Raw genomic sequence first — 21,116 nt, 5'->3', positions numbered from 1 at the left:
CATGAATTGTCTATTGAATAAATTATGTAAACATTGAATTAAAAAAAATATTTATTTCATGATATATTTAATTAATGATTTAATGATACAGTTATTAATATAATTTTGTCACTTTTGGCGCTCCATACATGCTGGCTTTCACTTTGACATCAATCTCACATCTTTTTAACATTGTTTAACATAACTGGAAGCTCAAGAGTAAAGAGTAAATACATACATAGATTAGTTCTTGTCTGTTAAAAAAGGGGGAAAAAACATTTCTTGCACGTAACTGTCTGAAGTCTAAAAGATGTCTGGTGTTCAAGTTCAAACAAGCAAGAGCTGTATTTTCTTCTTGTTTTAAAGATATTTGAAATTGTCATAAAATGTGAACATGGCACATGCAGGGCAAGTGTCAGATTGATATTTACACATGATATAAATGTTTTTAAAAGCACATGGGTAAATGTTTGTGTGTGGGTGAGATGGTTAGTTTGTTAAATGCAAATAGCATTCATTTCCCTGTCTCTAATAGCAATGAAACATGTCCATGTCCCTTTAATTATATCCATGATATTTTATTCTCCTCATCTCCATAAAATCCCGCAGTACTTGGGCAATAATGTTTTTCTTCCCCTTTTTCTTTCCAACACACCAATTTTATAGCACAAATTTAACTTTTGTTTTAATGTAACACACCCATATTTAATGCAGATAATATTTTTGCTGGATTTGTTCCATTTTTTTTCATAATATTTTGCTTAAGGACATTTACTGCATTACTGTTGGATGTTATTTAATTGTGTATTACGTTTTGGTTAGAGTTCCAAAACAAACATTTTCTCGCTCACTTTTACACTAGAATGGTCTATTCTGCTGAGATTTATCCACAGTTTTTTTAGTGCAGAACTTTTCTGTTATGATTATTACAGAGCTGAGAAGCAAACAAACTGTATCAATTCAAAGCTGATTTTGCAATAGAGGGTATTGTGTTTGACAATAGAGAGAAGTTAATACCCTTTCTTATTGAATAGAACAAAATGTAATAAAAATGGTAATATTTTCAAAAGTAAATTATACACAGACTTTACTGTTTCATCTTTCTGAAAAAAGAAAAGTCTTATTTTTTTTTGACAGGCATCATAGTTATGGTTGCAGTGGATGTTTGTGCAGCTTGTGCTTTATAGATTGACGATGATTAAAAAACAAATGTTATGTTAACATGGAAAAAATATCCACAATGACACCTCCAAATTTCTTTGAACGCATCTTTTGTTTTAGCTTAACCAGGCTTGTCTTGGTCTTTCATTAGTAGAAAGATTAAATATATTTGCATAATTATGTATAAAATTTGTTTATTTTAGCATTGCTGGTTTAAATGTATTACAGACACGTGTAGTTTTAAAATTGGTAAAGGGATTTCCTAGTCTTTGAACCTTATTTGCAATTTCTAATAAATTTGAGTTATCCAGTTCAAATGTTGACCACTTATATTTTAAATAGAATGAAGTGACGATCAAGAGGAGAGGTACTGTAAAAATACCCAAAGTTTAGTAAAAAGTAATTCTTAGTTTAGGAAGTAAATTGACAGAAGGAGCTCTTGACACTGGAGACCATTTTAAAGGAGGAAATTTTGGTCAGAGTGGTTAAGCTGGGAGGCAGGGCAGGGTCTCCCTGAAGAACAGAGTGGTGATGAAGAGGTGGCACTTGAGTTGAGCAAAGTGTTTGGCAGCAAAAAGGAACCCTGAGCACCTAAGAAACAATGAAAGAGAGAGAGAGGAGAAAAATGGAACCAGAAAGAACAGGTTGGCCTGACAGTTTTACTGCTTGCCTGTGTGCCAGATGCTTTGGCAGAGTGTGGTAAGAATGCCAGGGCTGATAAGCTGCTGACATTGATAAGTTAATGCGGAGCAGGTTTTCCAGCCACAGGAATCCCACGATACCTCACTCTGATTCAAGAATGCGGTTGAGTTAGACCTTAAAAGCACAAATAGGCAAGGACAACTTTGACCCACTCGGGACTAGTGGGTTTAAGTGAAAGCAATTGAATATGATGAGAAAGAAGGTCTGCTCTTAATTTGACTACTAAATGCCACATGCACTAGTTATAATAGCATCCAGTCAGGTAAGAGTAGGTATTTATTGTACTGTTTATCATTTATCGTGATACATTTCTTATCAAAATAATTTAGATTTATCATTGTCACAATACTTTTCCATTAATGATGTTTAAGAAACGGAATTTTCTGTATAGTTTGTGTTGTTTTACTATTTTTAGCACTGTTTGTTCACTGAGAGTATCAATACATATCAATAAATTTGAAAATATGATTAATTGCAGTTTCTGTTTGCAGTTTAATGATACAAATCAAATTTATTTATAACTGGTGTCCTAAAAAATACATATTCCAAAAATATTTGTGACTGTGACTGTATGGCTGTGACTGCCATACAAAAAGAAGTAATGCATAGTTCTTATCGTCACTTACATTGTTATCACAATAGTACCACAAAAATTGTAACAAAACTTTAAGTCCATATCACCCATCCCTATAGTCAGATTTTATATAAACTAAGGAAAACCTAAACTTTATTTATGGGTTGTGAAAGTCGTTGGGTACGTAATTCTGGAGATCCACGTAGTGTGATAAGTCTATAAACTCTAATTTGGTGGTTTATACTTAGCATATTTAGAGGAAACAAACTGAGCCCTTAGAGATACTGTAAACACTGAGAAGCCTTTTGGTGCATCATTTCCTTGTTACCTTTACCTGATTCTGTAATTCCTCAATCTTTTATGCATTTATCAGTAAGCTATGCTTTTTTTGGATTTGAATTTAGGAATGCAACAAATATACAAATGCATAACAAATATGCCCAAAGCTTTGTTAAGGAACAAAGCCCAGAAAGATGAGCTTCATCAGCACATTATAAGCAGTCAGCGCTAAGCCAATCACACTTCTTTCGGCATGCACCGAATCACAGTATTATCCTCGTCATTCTGTTTCACGCTCATTCCTTGAGGAAACATGGCTGATTACACACCTCCTACTGCATCTGGTCCACTAGGTAATTTGTCTCTGCTTTTCATCGAGTGCGGAGTGACTTGCCATCGCCAGTCCTTGCCCATTCACTCAAAATGCTTGAGGCTAGCAACATTATCTGACAATGTTCTTGTTAATTTGATGCAAAGTTTGACTGCATGAGGTATCAGAAGCTTCTTTGTCAAAACAGTTTTTTTTTTCTGGCTCTCCATCAAGACTGTGTGATTTGTTTGCATTTGTAGGCAAGAGGAGTTCTTGAGGAAGGCCGCCATAACAGGAAAGAGCTCCTAGATGCATCTCCTTGAGGACAATCGATCTCTTTTTGCTTTTCTTTTTTTTTTTTTTTTCCCCCACCACACCTTCTTGTGTGCCCATTACCATTGATCACGAGACTGTGGATGGCTATTTTTTAGTGTACACCTGAGATGTGCTGTGTTTAATCTTGTTTCAGGAACATCTTTTTTTTTTACACCATTTCATTTTTTTATTTTATTATATTTAATTTGTGTTGACATGAGATTTTTTTTTTATAATACTCTGGAGTGATGATATTTTTTATGTTGTGTTTATTTTAAAACATCCATCAATTATTTATTTCTAACATTTTGTAAGATCCACTGTTTAAGCATAAACTAACTATTCAAACTTATATATTCAATTCTGTAGAATTTAATATATAAGTTTGAATAGTTAGTTTGAAACATTGTACCCAGAAAATATTTAAAAATAAAATGAGGTCACTGAAGGTGGTAAATTTAGGGATAAAAGATCAGAAGGAATTGGACGTTTTCTAGCAGTTTTTCCTTGTTATATTATAAAGCTGATGCTTCTGGGGAAATAACTGCCATTATGATGGAAAATCTACTTCTGATAAAATGGTGCTGCCATTCTCATTGAGAGTTCAAACGTTAACTAACCCATTAACTAACTAGCCATATCGGCTAACTAACTGCAGCAACAGAGTTTTAATACATTCAAAGTCGTGTGCTGTGTTTCTCTGAACAGATTCTCAGTGGACTGGCACCTCTGAAAACCTTGACATCAAAGATTAGAGCAGTGCTGAAAAATTAATTCCACCAGTCTTAATATTTAACAGAAGTCTCAGTGTTAGGAGTGCAACTTCTCCTCTTTTCCGACTCCTAATTCTGATGGACATTATTTTCTGTCAAACAGGAAGGGACTACACAAGCATGCAACAACTAAAAAACACTGTTTCTGGCTTTCTGGCTCAAATCTTTATGCGTTTTCAGGATTTTCTTCCACACCTCAAATGATCTTATCTCTCTTTTCCCTGCATTGAGCTTAGTTTGTTGCTGTTTTTGTGTGTTTTGATCTGAATCCACGAATGCAGCAATCATTGTGGATCACTAAACCACAGTTTTGTTTGTAAAAACAAAGCAACGGGCTACATCAGCATTTCCCAAGACAAAGCCAATTACCCTACCCCCAGCCACCAGCCCAGAGTCAGATTTACAGTGCTATTCTCATCCCTTTAGCTCTCTGGTAAAAGAAAATGCTTATTTTATCTTACCCTTATCCCTGAAGGACGTGCCAGTAGAGAAAAGTATTCTCTTTATCTTGAGATTTTGACCATTCTTTCTTCTATATTTAGCTTACTCAAACATTTACTTGTTATTTCAGTATTTATCTATTTGTTACTTTGTGCTTTGGAGCTCGATAATCTAGTTTGTTTATATGATCTGTTCCCTTGTTATTTAGACATTTTCCCTTTTTTTAAACGTTCCATTAAATTCTAAAAAATACAAAAACAAACTGTCCATGTGCCAGTATGGGGTTTGGACTAAGTAAGCAAACACAAATCCATCTCAGCTAAAAAATATAGGTGGGCATCCAAATAACTATTTATCTCCAAGGGTTTTGGAAATAGTAGCGGCTGGGTAATTTGTTTCTTTTCTGGTTTAACACAGTAATTGTGATGGACTATAGTCAACACAAAAACATGTGCATTTTACTGAAATTGCTCTGATGGGCGTAGATACTGGATAATCAGTGGTCCCAGTTTTGTCAGATTTTAACTGCAGTTGATATGGACAACATCAGCACCTTAATGCTGCAAGATCTGGTGCTTCTTTAGAATGATTACATTTTATCTTATCTTTTGTTTTAACTTTTTCTCCGCGTGCAACTGGAATATTTGGTGAGAAACAAGCAACATTGTCAAAGAAGAGATATTAAAAACTCAGCGGTGTGTATACATGTCGACAGCATATATAAACTTAATTAAAAACAAGGATGCAGAGTCTCACTTTCCTCCTTCCCACTATCACTTTCTGTGCTTGACAGCACAGGAATCATGGAGCTATCTTCTATATATCTCAATTTGTCTTAATGTTGGTTCCATAAACTTCAAATATAACCTAAAGACTTTTTTTTTACTGCTCTTAACAAAAAGGCCATTCAAATTCTCCAGAAATAAACTCTACAGCGAGACTTGAAGACACAAATATAACTCCTTTATTAAGGTCTGTACACTTGTTACCAATTAGGTACAGAGTTCACTTTTAAATCATTGCATGGACCTCTAGGAATTTGCATGATCAAGCTTATGATTAATTCTCTGACCTGTTAAAGCCTTACTCATCAACTAGAAACCTCAGGTCAGCCATTTAAACATGATTTACAAATCCTTAGCCCTGGAAAGGAGTGGCGATCACTCCTTTCCAGCAGTCATGCCCAACGTGTAGTATGCCCTTCATTATTTTTTGACTGCTGAAGATTCAGATAAGCTTTTAGTTTAGTTTATTTACCTCGTGCAGTACTTTTGTGCTGCATGTCCTTCGTAAATTTAATATTTGTTTTAATGTTGATATTTTAATGATAGTTTCTGTTCTTTTATTGCATTATTCACATTTTGTTGTAAAGCACTTTGCCATTTTATATAGGTGCTGTATAACTAAAGTTTTCTTACTTACTTACAATGGGACCCTCAGGAATACAGTAAGGATTTTGTTATGGCCATAAAAACAGTCTTCCTACACCATAATCCCCTCTGTTTATATGCCTGATGTAAGTAAATTTCATTTTCTACACCAGTAAACTGATTGTAGTTGTGAAAAAGCCTCTACTTGCAGGCATTTAAAGGTACTGGAAACTATGCAGCCATAAAGTGTTCTTAAAGGAAGAAAATTGTGTGAATAATAAAGCATGGAGTGACTTTAAAGTAAAGGTATATAAAACAAACATAAAAGGGTGGCGGTGAAGGGAGGGAGATACAACCAAATGTTTAAAAGTTTCCAAGCGAACAAAAAGGCGTGTTACTGATTAGCTATGGGAAATAAAGAGAAGATAATGAGCTGGTAATTATGTTGAAAAATCTGATTGTCCATGTGTTCTCACACTTATCATCCAGTAACTATTCAAAAGGTTTTCTCCAGATGACATTTGAAAAAGCAGAACAAGAAAGGCCTTCAAAGAAATTCAAAATGTTAGCTTTATTTTCAGTAAATTAATCCTTTCATTTAAGGTTTTTATAGCTTTAGAAGGGTAAATTATCTAATGGCCTTTGGAAAGTGACAATGACCACACAACCTCTGATAAGACTATGAATGCTTAGAGAGAAGAGACTGGCAATATTTATGGTGATATGAGTTTAGGTATTTTAATAGAAACTAAATACACACATAATGTCCCATTTGATTTCATAAAATCTATATGTTTAATGATTTCTAATTTTACTGTTTTGTTTAAAGGAGTCAACAGAAGCTACTTTAGTCAAATTAAAGTTTCTACCTCAGAGCTTTACACAATTCACAAGGTACAAGATCTTTGTAACGTCCAAGGGTTCATTGTGCTTTTCTCATAAATACATATACAGTAGAGAGAATACATATTATGTTTGGGGGCAGTGTTATGATTTTGGGCTGTTCTTTTGCTTTTTTGTTTGGTCTTTTTGGTCTTCACTGCATTGAAGAGTCTACAGTATATTTAAACCAGTACATGTACCTATTTCATTAAACCTTTGATTAGGACCTATTTTCTCTGCCAGGAAATAGAAGATGGGTAATGCATTAGTTTCCCAGCATAAAAAGGAAGAAAAAACACAGCAAATGACTGTCTAAAGTAGAAGTACAACAACTCATGAAGTTGTCTTGCTCATCTCAAAATCTGAATCAGAAAATCTGTGGTGAGAGTTTTAATTTATCAAGCAACCGTGGCAAAGTATTGGAGCAATACAGGTCAAAGAATTAAAAATAAATAATGTGGCCACTGTGAGTACATTTTTGCCAAAAAAAATCTCTATGTTGTGGAATTTCCAGAAAGGCGGACCATTTGCAATACAGAATATCAGTACAGAAAAACAGATGTGCAAGGCAGTGAGATAGAGAGAAGCAGTAGCATCTCCTCCATCCATCATTCTGGGCAATGTGAGGTCGTTGGCAATTAAACTGGATGATCTTCAAGCACTAACAAGGACCCAGCCAGAGTATTGGGAATGCAATATTGTGTGTTTTGCTGAGACGTGGAAGTAGGATAATATCCCTATTTCTGTCAGGCTTTCTTACTGTGTGAGAAGATAGAGATTTATAGAACAGTGAATCAATCAGAGGAGGTTAGCAGTGCTTTTCCACTGCAAACCAATACATGCTACCATGAAGTGCTTTCACTGCAGCCCTGATATAGAATTTTTAGCAGTATGTTTTTGTCCATGTCATTTACCAAGAAATCTTACCAGAGTTTTTTGACAATTGTGTACACTGCATGGCTCGCTGTACCCGATACCGGATGTGATGTCATCAACTCAGTTGTTGCTAGACTACACATCATCAAGCTATTTACAAGAAGGCACAGAGCAAACTGTGTTAACCCTCTGATGCGTGAGTGACTGACTATACAGTCTTCCGTGAGTGGGTCCTTTTTGACCCGGGTTACAATCAATGTGTTTTTATGCTTCTTTTGTCATTTTGATTCACAATAATGTTTTGTATAATACTTTCTACTGTCTTTTATTTCACACAAGAGTTATTTCATATTTGAAATATTTTAATTTTTCACTTTTTTAAACGTTTTTAGAACAATTTGTAGAACATTTCTGACTATTTGTAGAACATTTTTAAAACAAAATGACAACAGCAGCAATTTTACAACAACAATGATGGAATGTCAATAATGGACAATGTTAACATCCATTATGTGTGTGTGTGTGTGTGTGGGCACGGGGGGCTGAAGGAGGTGGAAAAGAGCACATTTCTTGAAACTAGCTAGCTAACCAAGCTAGCTAACATTACTGTCTCTATTCTGTTATGCTATGTGTATCACCCATATGTGTGTGATCCATCCATCCATCCATCCATCCATCCATCCATCCATCCATCCATCCATCCATCCATCCATCCATCCATCCATCCATCCATCCATCGTTTATCCGGGGTCGGGTCGTGGGGTCAGCAGTCTATGAGGCTCAGAGTTCGCTCTCCCCAGCCACTTGTTCCTTCTAACCTTCTCACCCTATCTCTAAGGGAGAGCCCAGACACCCTACAGGGAAAACTAATTTTGGCCGCTTGTATCCGTGACCTCGTTCTTTCGGACATGACCCGAAGCTCATGACCATAGACGAGGGTAGGAACTTAGATCAACCAGTAAATCAAGGGCTTCGCTTTTTGGCTCAGCTCTCTCTCCACCACGACAGATCGGTACAGCGCTCGCTTCACTGCAGAACTGCCCCAATCCGCCTGTCGATCTCCTGCTCCAATTTTCCCTCACTGGTGAGCAAGATCCTGAGATACTTGAACTCCTCCACTTGGGGCAGGACATCCTCCCAAAGAAGGCACTCTATACTTTTCTGGTTCATTTATTTATGCATTTATTTCTGTTGCTATGAATTTTTATTTTATTTATTGAGATGATAAAAGAAAGAACATTGAACACATTGATCAACAGGTTTTGTATGTCATTCAACACATTCGCTCTCTTGGTTTTCTCATCCAGGGTGTCAGACACACACAGAGACACACACACACAAATAATACACATGCACAGTAAAGTACAGGTGGTAATGTTATCTAGTTGGTTAGATAACTAGTGTTGGCTAACTTGAAGAAGGCTAATATGTTGATTTGTGACAATAACGCTGTCACAGTACTCATGATTGACACACACAAAGAGATGAGGTGAGATAAAAAATAAAGATAATACTTATATGTAAGAGTTCTTGCTGTGTAAAATATTATTACTCAGGGGTGACACTTAGGTCTCAATGGTGTTTGGTTCACAAAAAAATGTTTTCCTGACAATCACAGTTGGTAAGAAACAAAGATTCCCATTAAATTCCATAGGAAATGAATGCGGGTCATTTTGGACCCACTCATGGAAGAATGGGGTAGTGACATAAAACATGCTATTTCTTAAAATGTATAGAAGGTAAATTAAAAATTTGAATTGCATGATATTAATAACATGTTTCTTGAGGAATACCTGGAATATGAAGTGATGAAAACTTTTCATTACAAAGATATTGCAAAACGATGACCTCGCCGGGTCAAAAAGGACCCACTTACGCATCAGAGGGTTAAGAAAACTTAAGTCCTTCACTGTTTGTAGTAAGATGCTGCACATAATCTCCTCTGCCAGCTTCTGTGGGGTAGAAGCATCAGCAGCAGTGACTTAAAAAGAGATAAACAATCAGACACGAAAATGTGTTGTAGGGATTTTTCTGGACCCTCTGGAGATTATTTTGCAAAGAACAATTCTTCATAGAATAAATAACAACTCTAAGCATCCTCTTCAAAACATACAACAACCAAGTGTCTTCAAAATCTTTATCAGGTCAACTGTAGTATTGACGGCTGCAGAAGATCCTTCTTGCCCACAGCCATCAATCACATCTACAACTACTTTTTCAGTAAATTTTAGACAGTATGAATTACAACATTTTATTTCTCTTTAGGATTTATCTAGTCTCTTAATCCCACATATTCATATAATGTTTGCCGAAATTAAACTCTATAATGTTTTTGCTTAACTAAAGCTGCATTTTTAGTTGTATAAATGTTTTAGCCCTTTGTGTCTAAAGGTATTTTCATTACAAACAAAATAAACAAAGATATTCTTTGACATTACAAGGAGGAACTTTGTCTTCCTGAGTCCTTAGTAGACAAAATTGCATTCTTATAACAATCACATTTTTATTTTTATTTTTTGCAGTTTTTTATGTGTTTTTAAACACAAAAATCCTTACCACATAGAAATCTGAAAGTGAAATAAATGAACTCTACTGGGTACTAGGCTGTCAGACTAACCTATTTCTTGTTTTCTTTTCTCGTTGTTTTGTGCTATTTTAAAGCATTTTGTTGTGTTGTATTTATGAATATTTATCTACTTAACCCAACACGCAAATGCTGGTCTTTCTCTTTTATTACTGGATTTGCACCTATTCATAGAGTTTCTCTTGTGTTTTACAGGCTCCCAGAGGTACGGATCTCAGACAATGGGCCTTATGAATGCCATGTGGGCATCTATGACCGGGCAACAAGGGAGAAGGTTGTCCTGGCTTCAGGAAATGTTTTTCTTACAGTTATGTGTGAGTAACATTATTGCATTGACTACTATATGTTTCAGAAATCCTTCTTGCCTCAAGGAGAAATATATATTTCAAAACAGAATAGTTGGGTGGAACATTGAATTTATGTAGAGGGACTTTTCAAAGCCAACAGGTCAAACAGTATAACAAAGATGGAAGTGAGAGCCCAAAGGCAGACAAAAAGGGGAAAAAAAAAAAAAAACTTTTTTCACTCGTGACATTTTAAATTTTTACATGAGGGTAAAAACTGTTTGGTGTTCATGGTGGTACGTATGTGCACCAACAGTATAGATTTTGATTTAAAAACAAAAATTGTAAATGTTTGCTAACCAAATTTGCATGAATGGTTAGCTTAAACATGTCTGAATTCTGTAAAATAGAGCAAGCAGTAGGTGTTTTTTTATTTTTATTTTAGTGTCTTAGGAAAACATTAGCTTGCCATCATCAATGTGTGAATGTGTGTGTGAATGAGAATGACTGATTTAATTATAAAACATCTTCGAGTGTGCTAAAACAGCGCTATGTGTGATGTCATTTCATTTCAAAAGATGTTCCAAGTAAACTGATGTTTTTTTTTTTTTTTTTTTTTTTTCAGAAAGGAATTAATGTTCCTACAGCTAGCAGGTGAACAAAATATATCACGTTTGCCGCATATGTTTTATCCAGAGGTTATTTTTAGAATGATGTTTTATTGTTCCTTCCATAGTTTGGCTTCTGTTTGTTTTGCCAGTATTTCCTGCATAACATAGAAAATATGAAGTTATTTTGTTGATAATTTTATATAAACTAAAAGAAAAACTGCTCATGTTGATGGTGATTTTAATATGAAGTTTCAGACAAATAATTGATTTCTTTTTAAAATCAGCTCATAAGTAAAGAAATAGAAAAAAACAGCTGGAACAAAGAAATCAATCCCACTTTGACATTATTTAGCCACAGCTTTTTGTATTTCTGTTCATAATCTCTTGGTCTGCATAGTCAGACACTGAAGACACCTTTGTTGCTCTGCGTTTTACTATTGCCTAAACCTCACACATTTTTTCCATATCCCCCCCATTTTGCTGTTGACATTATTAATTATAATAATTCTATAATTAACTACAATCAAGAGAGGACATTTTTGCCTGTTGCTCAGTCTTGAATGTAATTATTGTATTTTAGTCTCCCTAGTGACAGCTTTTTGGTTTGGCTGATGTATCAATTCCAGCTACAAAAAAAATGGCTAATCTCCATTTGGTCTTTTGGCTCATTAGCATTTTTTTTTAGCTGGAACACAGGAGAGAAACAGCATGTCATAATATCACCTCATTATCACATTTTGTGACCCTGAAAACAGGCTAATACTTCATGGTCTTCTTTTAAATTATGCATAAATTTCTCTTTAAATAACTTGTTGGCTTTATACTTGTATTTTTTTTTATTACCATTCCAGAGTCTTTGTTTTACACTCCCCTGTTATCAATGAAAGGAGATTTACTCAGTTGTTTCTTGTTTCAGTTCTGGGTGGGTTGAAGTGAATGATGTGGTCCTGGGATAGCTGTAGCGCCCTATCTCAGCTGGGTCCTAAATCACCACAGAGAGAAAGAAGAATGGCTTCTGGCATTGTGGCTAATTGCAGTCTAAACTGAAACAGAATTATTCATAACCTATTAGTGTGTCAAGTTCAGTGGGAAGTAAAGAGAAAAGTTGAGCAGTGAAAAAGAGAATATTAGAGGAACAAAGTTAATTAATAGGAAACAGTACACAGAGAGTATTTTAATTTTTAAAGGGTTTCACAAATAAAAAATTATCATTTTAATGAATCCCCTGCCAAGACTTCCAATCAGCCAACATTAAAACATAAAAAAAACATGAACTTTGGTACATCAGCTGGTGTCCTTCACCTTGAAAAGTTTTAAAAGTCATACATTGTTTTTCCCCTTCTATTTTTAAATTATATTGGTAAATGCCATTAGGTCTTATGGTACAAAGATACTAAAAGTATCTTTAGTAATACCAGAATTTTATATCAGAGGAAAGACTGATACACCGTGATGGACAGAATCTTTGTTAAATGACTGAATTTAGCTGGACAGGATGAATGGAGTAGAGACATGTCACAGTGTGGTTTGACCATTTGACCTTCGTCCTATTTGCAGTTGCAAGAAAATGAATATTTATGTATAGCAGAAAACTGACGTTCTACAAGCCATCTTTAAATGTTTGTGTGCATGTACATGTGTCTCGGTTATCTTAACTGATTTCCAATTGTTTTGACCTTTTCACCTGGTATTCCTAAGAGACATGCTCATAATTTAAAATGTAAATTCCTTTCTTCAGCAAGAAGAATAAATGTTTCATAGCTGTTTTTTTTTAATCATTTTTAAGAAAAGCAAAAGCAAATATTTATCTGAAAAATATTTCTAATAAACTCAGAGTTTGCCTACAGTTATAACAGAAAAGTCATTTTCAATCCCTATGAAGCCAGGACCATAATTTTAGCCTCTAGCAGCAGGAAAAAAAAAAAAATCTATTCCCCTTTTGAGTGGTAAAGATCCGGTCATTATTTGTCATTACTTGATGTGATTCCTTTATGATGCTACAAAGATTAAGATGAAAGGTTATTTATCCCCACAGAAGTGGCAGTGACCTTGGGAAGCCAGTACCTGCTTGAATTGTGTTCTGTCTGAGGCACCTTAGCCTGTTATTGTCTGTATTAAATGGCTGTTTGCCTGTGACTTGTCAGCTTGATAAAGAAGATCTTAATAGCCATGTTTTTAAACATCTTGTCACGTAAGTGTAGAAATTCTTTCATCTAACCTTTTGTGAAGCGTGAGGAGTTAATTTAAAGGATGCCTTTCAGTAGGTGGCAGGGTTGTTACTTACATCCTCCAGATACAGAGATGAGCACTATGGTGTAGACAGACTTAATTGCCTTCTCGTCCTGTGTAACTCAGATTTGCTAACATAATGGATCTACATCTTTAATTAAACGCTATGTACATTTAGTTCCATGTTTAGAAATGGATGGGAATAGTGACAAATGGATGAAGCCCTTAGATAATAGTAGCTGTAAACTGTTTTTTTGTTCACAAAAAGAAAGAATGTATGGAGTGGTAATGACGAACTACTGTATGTGCCATTTGTGTACAGAGTTATTTTTTTTAATTTAATTTTAGTTGGCCTACTTTTTGCTTTTGACTTTTTTAGGAAGTGTTATTATCCCACACAACAAAGTTTGTCTTCCTCAGTGTGATTGGTATCTGTATTTCTTCCTAGTTAAATGTCCTTTTTTCACTAACTACTTAATATCTTAAAACAGCTATGCACATAATCCTTAAATGTGTAATCAAGCCTGCTGTTCTTTTAACAGCGTTGTTAAGGCATTTCAGAAGTTATTTTAAGTTATCTTCAGCTGCGCCATGTCTGGGTTAAGAATTTTGCTTTGTAGGCTTTTACTTGAAAAGTGACAGGAACAACTTGCAAGGTTTTCCATTGTCACTTAAAACTTCCATTCTTTAGCCACATTTGTCTTGGCTCCTAAAATGATACTTGAATAGTTGAGCAACAATTTTGTTTCTTTTCGGTGTGTGTTCAACACGCTTTTCTTGTGGCAAACGCATACATTTAATCTGATTATAGGTGCGATTGGGAATAGTGTAACAAGTTTTGGAGCTTTTCAGAAATGCGTGTAAGTGCGGGATAATAGAAAAAGTCAAAAATATCAAGCTTACATAAAATGAAAAACATTTATTTATACAATATACCTCCCTACATTAGATTAACTACCACAATTAAGCAGTTTACATCAACTGTAACACCACTGCCAGAGATAAGGTGAACAGAGCATTATGCCATGTTTTGCTTCTTGCCTTCACCAGTGTTAGGCGTTGCTGCTGATTAAGAGCAATTCAGGATTCACCAAAATTATCTTGTCTCTGGATCCACTGAGAGAGAAAAAAAAAGAATGGAATTAATTCACAGAACAGATGAATTATTAAAGGTCTGTCTTGAACTAAACTCTGGGGTAATAACTGAAACAAAAACAAATAACCCATGGGCTTCCTCAAGGATACCCAACATTGACCTGTTAGGAAGTGCATCTCTTATTCCCTGTAAAATATATTTTTTTAAACCAGTATGTCATCCTGTTATCATTTTGCCTGCATATTTCTGTTTCCCCTTTAGTTGGTGTTACTTTTTCTCAAAACCCACTGAAGCACAAGATCTTCTATTAATGTAGCAGCTACATTTTAAACCTTCATCTGTCAAACTGTGAAATCTGTTGGTGCTATCTTACTTCTAATTAGCTTCGACTGGGTTGTGGCATAAACTCTAAAATCGTATTTGGAGTCATACTGTATCTCATTTGAGGCCGCATTAATGACGAGCCATTTTTACCCTGTAGCTCATTCAGTGCCTCATTCAGTTGACATTCACCAGGCGCTTATCAGCAGGGTAGCCAGTGCATGCCAAGGCTGTAGCCTCATGAGTAAGCCTGTTTTCATACCCGGAGATTTAACATTGCAAACAAAACACACGCATCAGATGGCTGCTTCTCAGATTCTGGCTCCTAAAAAACCTCGAAGGAAAGAAATTGGCCTGATACAGTGTTCATCAGCTGAGATTATTTTACTTGAATTAAAAAAAAAAGAAAAAAAAAAGCAATGTTGGCTAATGTGTACCATTAATTTTGATAAGTAGTTATTTTCATTTTCTTTTTGCGCCCCCTTAATTGCATGACGTTGGCTTCAAGGTACGTTCAAGATACATAATTCCAGTAACGGCAGAGCTATACATAATGCCACATAAAGACAGGAGCGTTATCAAACACTGGTCAAGTCAATGTTGATGTTGCCAAATAGTCAGCTAAAATTAGAATAGTGTTTTGACTGAAAATCCAAAGAAATGTAGCATGCATGCTATATCAAAATGTTGCCCAAAAAACGGAGGGTTCAAATGGTTCCAGAAGTCTTTATTCCATCGCTTGGGAATCACCATGATACAGCTCTTTTTGTTTTCTTCAGTTTTGTTCCTACACCAACATATATATTTTGTATTTCACATTTCATGCTGAACATGTTGCCCCCCATAGTCTCCCTGTGGTTTATCTGTAAGCTTTGAAGTGTGAGCTTCATTTTCCTCCTTCCTCCTCACTAAAAGATGTCTTCATCACTTCCTGCACTCTGTTTGCCACCAAGGTCCCTCCTTTTGTGTGTGGATGACAGACGAGACAACAGAGGAAAAGCAGCTTTGACTCTCTGGAGACAAACCGCTGATTGTACCGAAGGACGAGAAAGTCTTTGTTTTTCTGTGTTTTACTTAACTATCCCCTTGCATGAAAATTCTAATTTTCTGACCCAATAATTTTGTTTCAGGCTAGATTAAAATATATAATTTTTTTTTGACAAATTTGTCAAACGTTACCTGTCTTATCAGTTTCTTTTGAATTTTTCTACAGAAGGCTTAGAGTTTTTTTTTTAAAATATGAACATCATTAAATGAAAAGGTCAATTTTTGCAAGAAGCAAGAGGGTGAAATTAATGTATTGTCAGCTATGATATAATTACTAATCAGTATGATGAGTGTAATTTATTTCTTATCTCGTCCAAATGTGACAGATATTTTTTTGTTAGATCAAGGTAACAGAAGGTTTAGTTTTTTGATTAATTCAGTTAAAAGCACTAAAAGACATCCGTAATATCTCAGTTTCATTTTATAGCATATAAAGAAATACTGACTATTTGTATATACATGCCTTAGAGACTATCCCCATGGTATTGATTTGTTTTGTACAAAGTAAACTGGGTGAATATCTAAAGAGCGGTTTCCTCTTAATCCTACTTCTTTGAAATCAAAATGTCAGTTATTTAAGCTGCATGCCCAACTTTCAGTATGTAGAAAATTATGTTATTGGTAAAATTTACCAGTATAAAATATCGTTAAAGAAATAATGTCCGTCATGTATAATGTTAAGTTTAGACCTGAAGAAAAGACATGTTAATGTAATTTAGTTTGAGTATTCTTTCTGTGCTGCTGTGACCCTTTAGTTTGGTGTGTCTGAAAGTTGACAGTCATCTTTGCTCCTGCACAAAGGAATATGAGACAGGCGATAAATTTAAGGGGAAAGAGAAAATTCAGGTTTAGGAGCTCCAGAAAGCAGCTTCTGGGTATGGAACAAATCGATTTTTCCCCAGTGTACCCATTTTTTGAAACTTGAATTGAAATAAGAGCAGGAGGAGCTGAAGGCGAACTGGAAAGAGGAAATATTATTTTAGGGCTCTCATATCTGCTTTGGCCTTTTTTTTTAATTTATTATATTGTATTGTATTATATTACATTATATTGTTGTGAAAAGCTATTTGCCTTCATACAGATTTTTTTCTGTTTTTGCTTTTTTGACACATAAATGGTCTTAATTTATATAAATTTACTAATCATTTACTAGACAGCTTACTAGACATGCAACCTTCCAAAGCTCTATAGACAATAGCCAAATAAACCTAATTACCTCACAAATGTGCATGGATTGAGATGCTGATGTGTAACTTGGGGTTAAGTGCCTTGCCCAGGGGCGCATTGATGTATGACATGGAGCAGGATGAAGCTGGAATAGTAGCTGGGAAAAAGTACAGGAATATATGTGGCGAATATTGGCAGGAGGTCCCATGTTTAAAGTGGGAGGCTCTATTTATGGGTTTGATAATGACGAAGCTAAGATCTTGTAAGATTTCCAAACCTAGATGAATAATATGCAAGTTAAGGGGACGGGGGGAACCTTTTATATGCATGTCTGTACAAAGACAGACACAAAGACGAGCTTAGAAAAATTCTCTCAACTGCCTGGCACGTATTTAGAAGAGAACCTAAATGTTGAATTTTGCAGGAAAAAGGAGGGCAAGTAATGAAACGTAAGCCTCTTTTATAAACAAAAACACTGCAGGAGTGGAAAATCAAATGCAGAGAAGGAAAAGATACATTCAAACAGAAATGAAAAAAGCATCAATCTCACATAGAAAAGCTAAATTGGTATCCTAAATAGCTGTAGGAGAAGAAAAAACAACAAAAGAAATGAGGACTTAACAATTAGACAATGGATTGGAAAAGCTGAGAGAATACTTGTAGTAAACATGAAGATGAAGATGAAACTCACACTATAACAGATTTATCGACAACAGGAAACAACGATTACCAAGAAACAAAATGTTTCCTACAAGAAAATCAACCTCATGTAAACAAAAATACCCTTCACTGAAGGACTTTAATAATGATCTTACTCTCTTTTGACCTCAACATTAAACTGTTATACAAAATTCAACAATAAATAAATCTTCTATTTTGATCTTGTCTTGGCCAGAGCCTTCTGAGTTTCTTATTTGCGTGTTCAGATTCTCAACGGGTATTCTGGCTTCCTCCCATAGTCCATAAAAATTAATGTTTGGTTAATTGGTCACTCTAAGGCATTCTTTGGTGTAAGTGTGCATGACTATGGTTGTTAGTCCTGTTTCTTTGTACCCTGCAACTCACCCAAGGACTGCTGGTTGGTTGTAGTTCCCATAACAACCCTACAAGAGTTTACAGGAATCGAAAATGTTATTTATCCCATTGGTAATTCTGGATTTGAATGTTTGGAGTCAATGTATGTCATTGTTGTGTTTTACAGACTTTTGAGCCTTAATGGTTGTCGCCATTAATTAGCACATTAGACACTGCTTTAGTATAAGGTGCTGTACATTTCCAAGATTGTTTTTATCATGTTATGTTTTGTAAAACCTTTTGTATAAATGGAATAAGTATATAAAAACCCTTTTGCGTTTCTTACACATCTTCTAGAATTTTATGTAGTCTAGGTGTTGTTTCTATATGATGTCCCAGCATGACTTGATTATCTTGAAATCTATGTGGAGACCATCTGTCTACCCATCTATCTGCTATAAGTCTCAATGTTTCCCATTTTTTGTTACAAAGTATAATTCCTTGTTGCTGCAAAAGTACTTTTGGGGTAGGATGCTGTGCAGTGAATCTGGGCCTGATCAAAATCCTCGCTGATGAGTGTATGTGATGGAACTCAATCTAGCATGGCCAAAATCTTTTTTACCCCACCAGTGTGGCACTAAGTGTTCCCTAAGATGGTTTCAAAATCCAGGACACCTATCCAAGGTCCATATACTTGCAGCAGCTTTGCTTCAAAGAAAACTGTAACACCACACACAGCAATTCATCTTCTATCACTCCTGCACAGTTTGTATAGAAGCTGCAGTTTGTCTATTTCAAAAATATATCCACGTACCAAGAAACAGTTAAAGGCAAATTCCTGGACAAATTCACTTTGTGTGTTCAAACACACACACACACGCACACGCACACATTCTGATACAAAATGTTCTCACCATAGTGAAGCTTTGTTTGAATAGAGAATAAAAATTACAAAAGCTCATGTGCCAGCGTGACTGATGGAGCTGATGCAACACCTGCCAATTTCGAGCCCACATTTAGCAGCTTGGTCGGTGTTCATTACAGACCCTGCTGGCAAAATATTTGCTCTGGCATAGGTGGGGGTGGGCAGGTGTTGCCTAGATGGGACATAAAAATGTGTTCTCCTGTTCCAAACGTTAGGTCTCTGCCCACTAAACACGTTCAGAGCCGTCATGATTAACATGATCAATAAGACAGCTAATTTATGTTTGACCTATGAAAATTAAGAAAAAAGAAATATCTTTGAGGGATTTTGTGAGAAAAATATTAAGGATTAAACGGAAGCAAACCAAAGACAAGAAAGGTTAAATCTGACACATGTGGACTGTGTCAAATTTTGTTAGTCCACAACCAGATCTGATGTGGACTAACTGATACAGAGCAGCTTATCACACATCATTAAGAGGACAAGGGCACAAGATGCTAAAACGTTGATTCAATAACGTATATAAAAATTCATATACTATATATTACACTGAACATTTTATTGTGTTAATATTACATTATGCAGATTAATCAAACTACTATTTTTAGAAGTAACCCTCTCAGTTCATAATGCACGTTATGAGCTGGACACATAACATGCTATGAACTACAGGGACACACAGGGTGTGACAAACAACAGCAACTGCTGAAGGTTTCCGTGACAGCAGCAGACAGCAACCCAAGTTGAACATTTTTCAAGTTTCTTGTGTTGCGTCGCTAACCTAAGTGTGCATGTCTACATGCCGGTCGCTTGGCTGGATGAGTACAAGTGACTGTTGTCTTATTTCACAAGTGCCATAAGAAATTAATGCTAAATTAACTTTTAAAACAAACTGACTTCCTTTAAATTGAATATAAAAACCTAGAAAACTGAGAATTTTCAGACATGCTTGGTGTTGGACAATAAAATATATTCTTAAACACATTTGATAACGTGCACCCTTCTGTGTTTTTTTTTTTTTATATATGGGCTATAGGTGCAGTTGCCCATACAGTTGGGCATATGAATGCTAGGACAGCTGCTTCATGTATTCAAATTTTCATTTTATGCATAATGTTTGGTAGAAGACAAGACAGGAGGTGGTGAATACAATGTAAAAGATTTTTTGGTTGAAAATCAAAATTCATGCTTTTTAAGTATGCGAGATGTAATCTCTGATATGGTACTGAATATCTTAAAATCTCCTGCAGCCATGATCTTTCCCTGGCAACACGGTGTTCACAGGAGTTTTGAAAAGCCTAAAAGCTAAATATAAGATTTTCCTTGTTAGGTTTTGAAAATCTATTTATTTCAGAGATCAATTTATTGCTCAAGTTATACTGAAATGTACTTTATAACAAGGATTAGACACTTGAAATACACTGAACAGGACATTTTTTGAAAACTGAAAAAACAATGAACAGCTTTGACTTGCTCATTAAGTTGTAAAAAATAAATAAATAAAGCCTTCCACAGCGTGTCCATGCCTGCTCTTAATCTCTTTTAGTAATATTTATGAAACTGACTTAACTCAAAGCCATTTAATTTATTACCTAAAGTCATTTAATCATTGATAAAATTATTAATGACAGCCTTTAACTGGAGGCCCATATGTGAACAACCAGGAACAAATACCAAATAAACAATACTGTGGGATCATTTCGGAGTGGCTGTCTTTTTCAGTGTTGATCTGTGCAGAATTGGCACCTACAGCTAAGAAAGCTGAGTGTAAATAAACATGGGGGAAATTCACTCAAAAATATTCTGGCAGCTGCAGTTATGAATGGTAGAAAAGGGATACGGATGTGACAGGTTGGCAACCTAATTGCTTATGTGTTGACAAGGAATCCTGAATTGTGTTGGATTTGCATTTACGCTCTAGTATTTTATACCCACTGTAAAACAGAATGAGAAAGTGTGAGAAGATGAAAATGTTTGAATTGCACTTGGTGTCCATTCATGGTTATTAAAACCACAGAACTACAATGTCTGTGTTCATCTGAAAGGCAAGACAGGTCACTTCTTCTCTGTAACCAATTTAGTAAACACATCTTATTCCAGCTTCACTAAAACTTATTTAAGTCAGCAAGAAGTTATAGATAGTGTTATATATGGTGTCATTAGAGTTTAGGAAGTT

General features: G+C 35.3%; 1 protein-coding gene across 1 annotated transcript in view; it reads left to right on the top strand.

Annotated features, from left to right (window-relative positions):
• igsf21a (immunoglobin superfamily, member 21a) overlaps nucleotides 1-21,116 on the top strand; it is a 118,508-nt gene that overhangs the window by 42,213 nt on the left and 55,179 nt on the right. The window contains exon 3 of the mRNA XM_016668938.1: nucleotides 10,442-10,560. Coding sequence (XP_016524424.1) covers nucleotides 10,442-10,560 — 119 coding nt within the window. The remainder of the gene's footprint in view (nucleotides 1-10,441; nucleotides 10,561-21,116) is intronic.

The sequence above is a fragment of the Poecilia formosa genome, unplaced genomic scaffold, assembly GCF_000485575.1.
Source record: "Poecilia formosa unplaced genomic scaffold, Poecilia_formosa-5.1.2 Scaffold18, whole genome shotgun sequence".
Lineage (NCBI taxonomy): Eukaryota > Metazoa > Chordata > Actinopteri > Cyprinodontiformes > Poeciliidae > Poecilia > Poecilia formosa.
The sequence above is the reverse complement of the archived record's forward strand: the minus strand, read 5'-3'. Positions and strand labels throughout refer to the sequence as shown.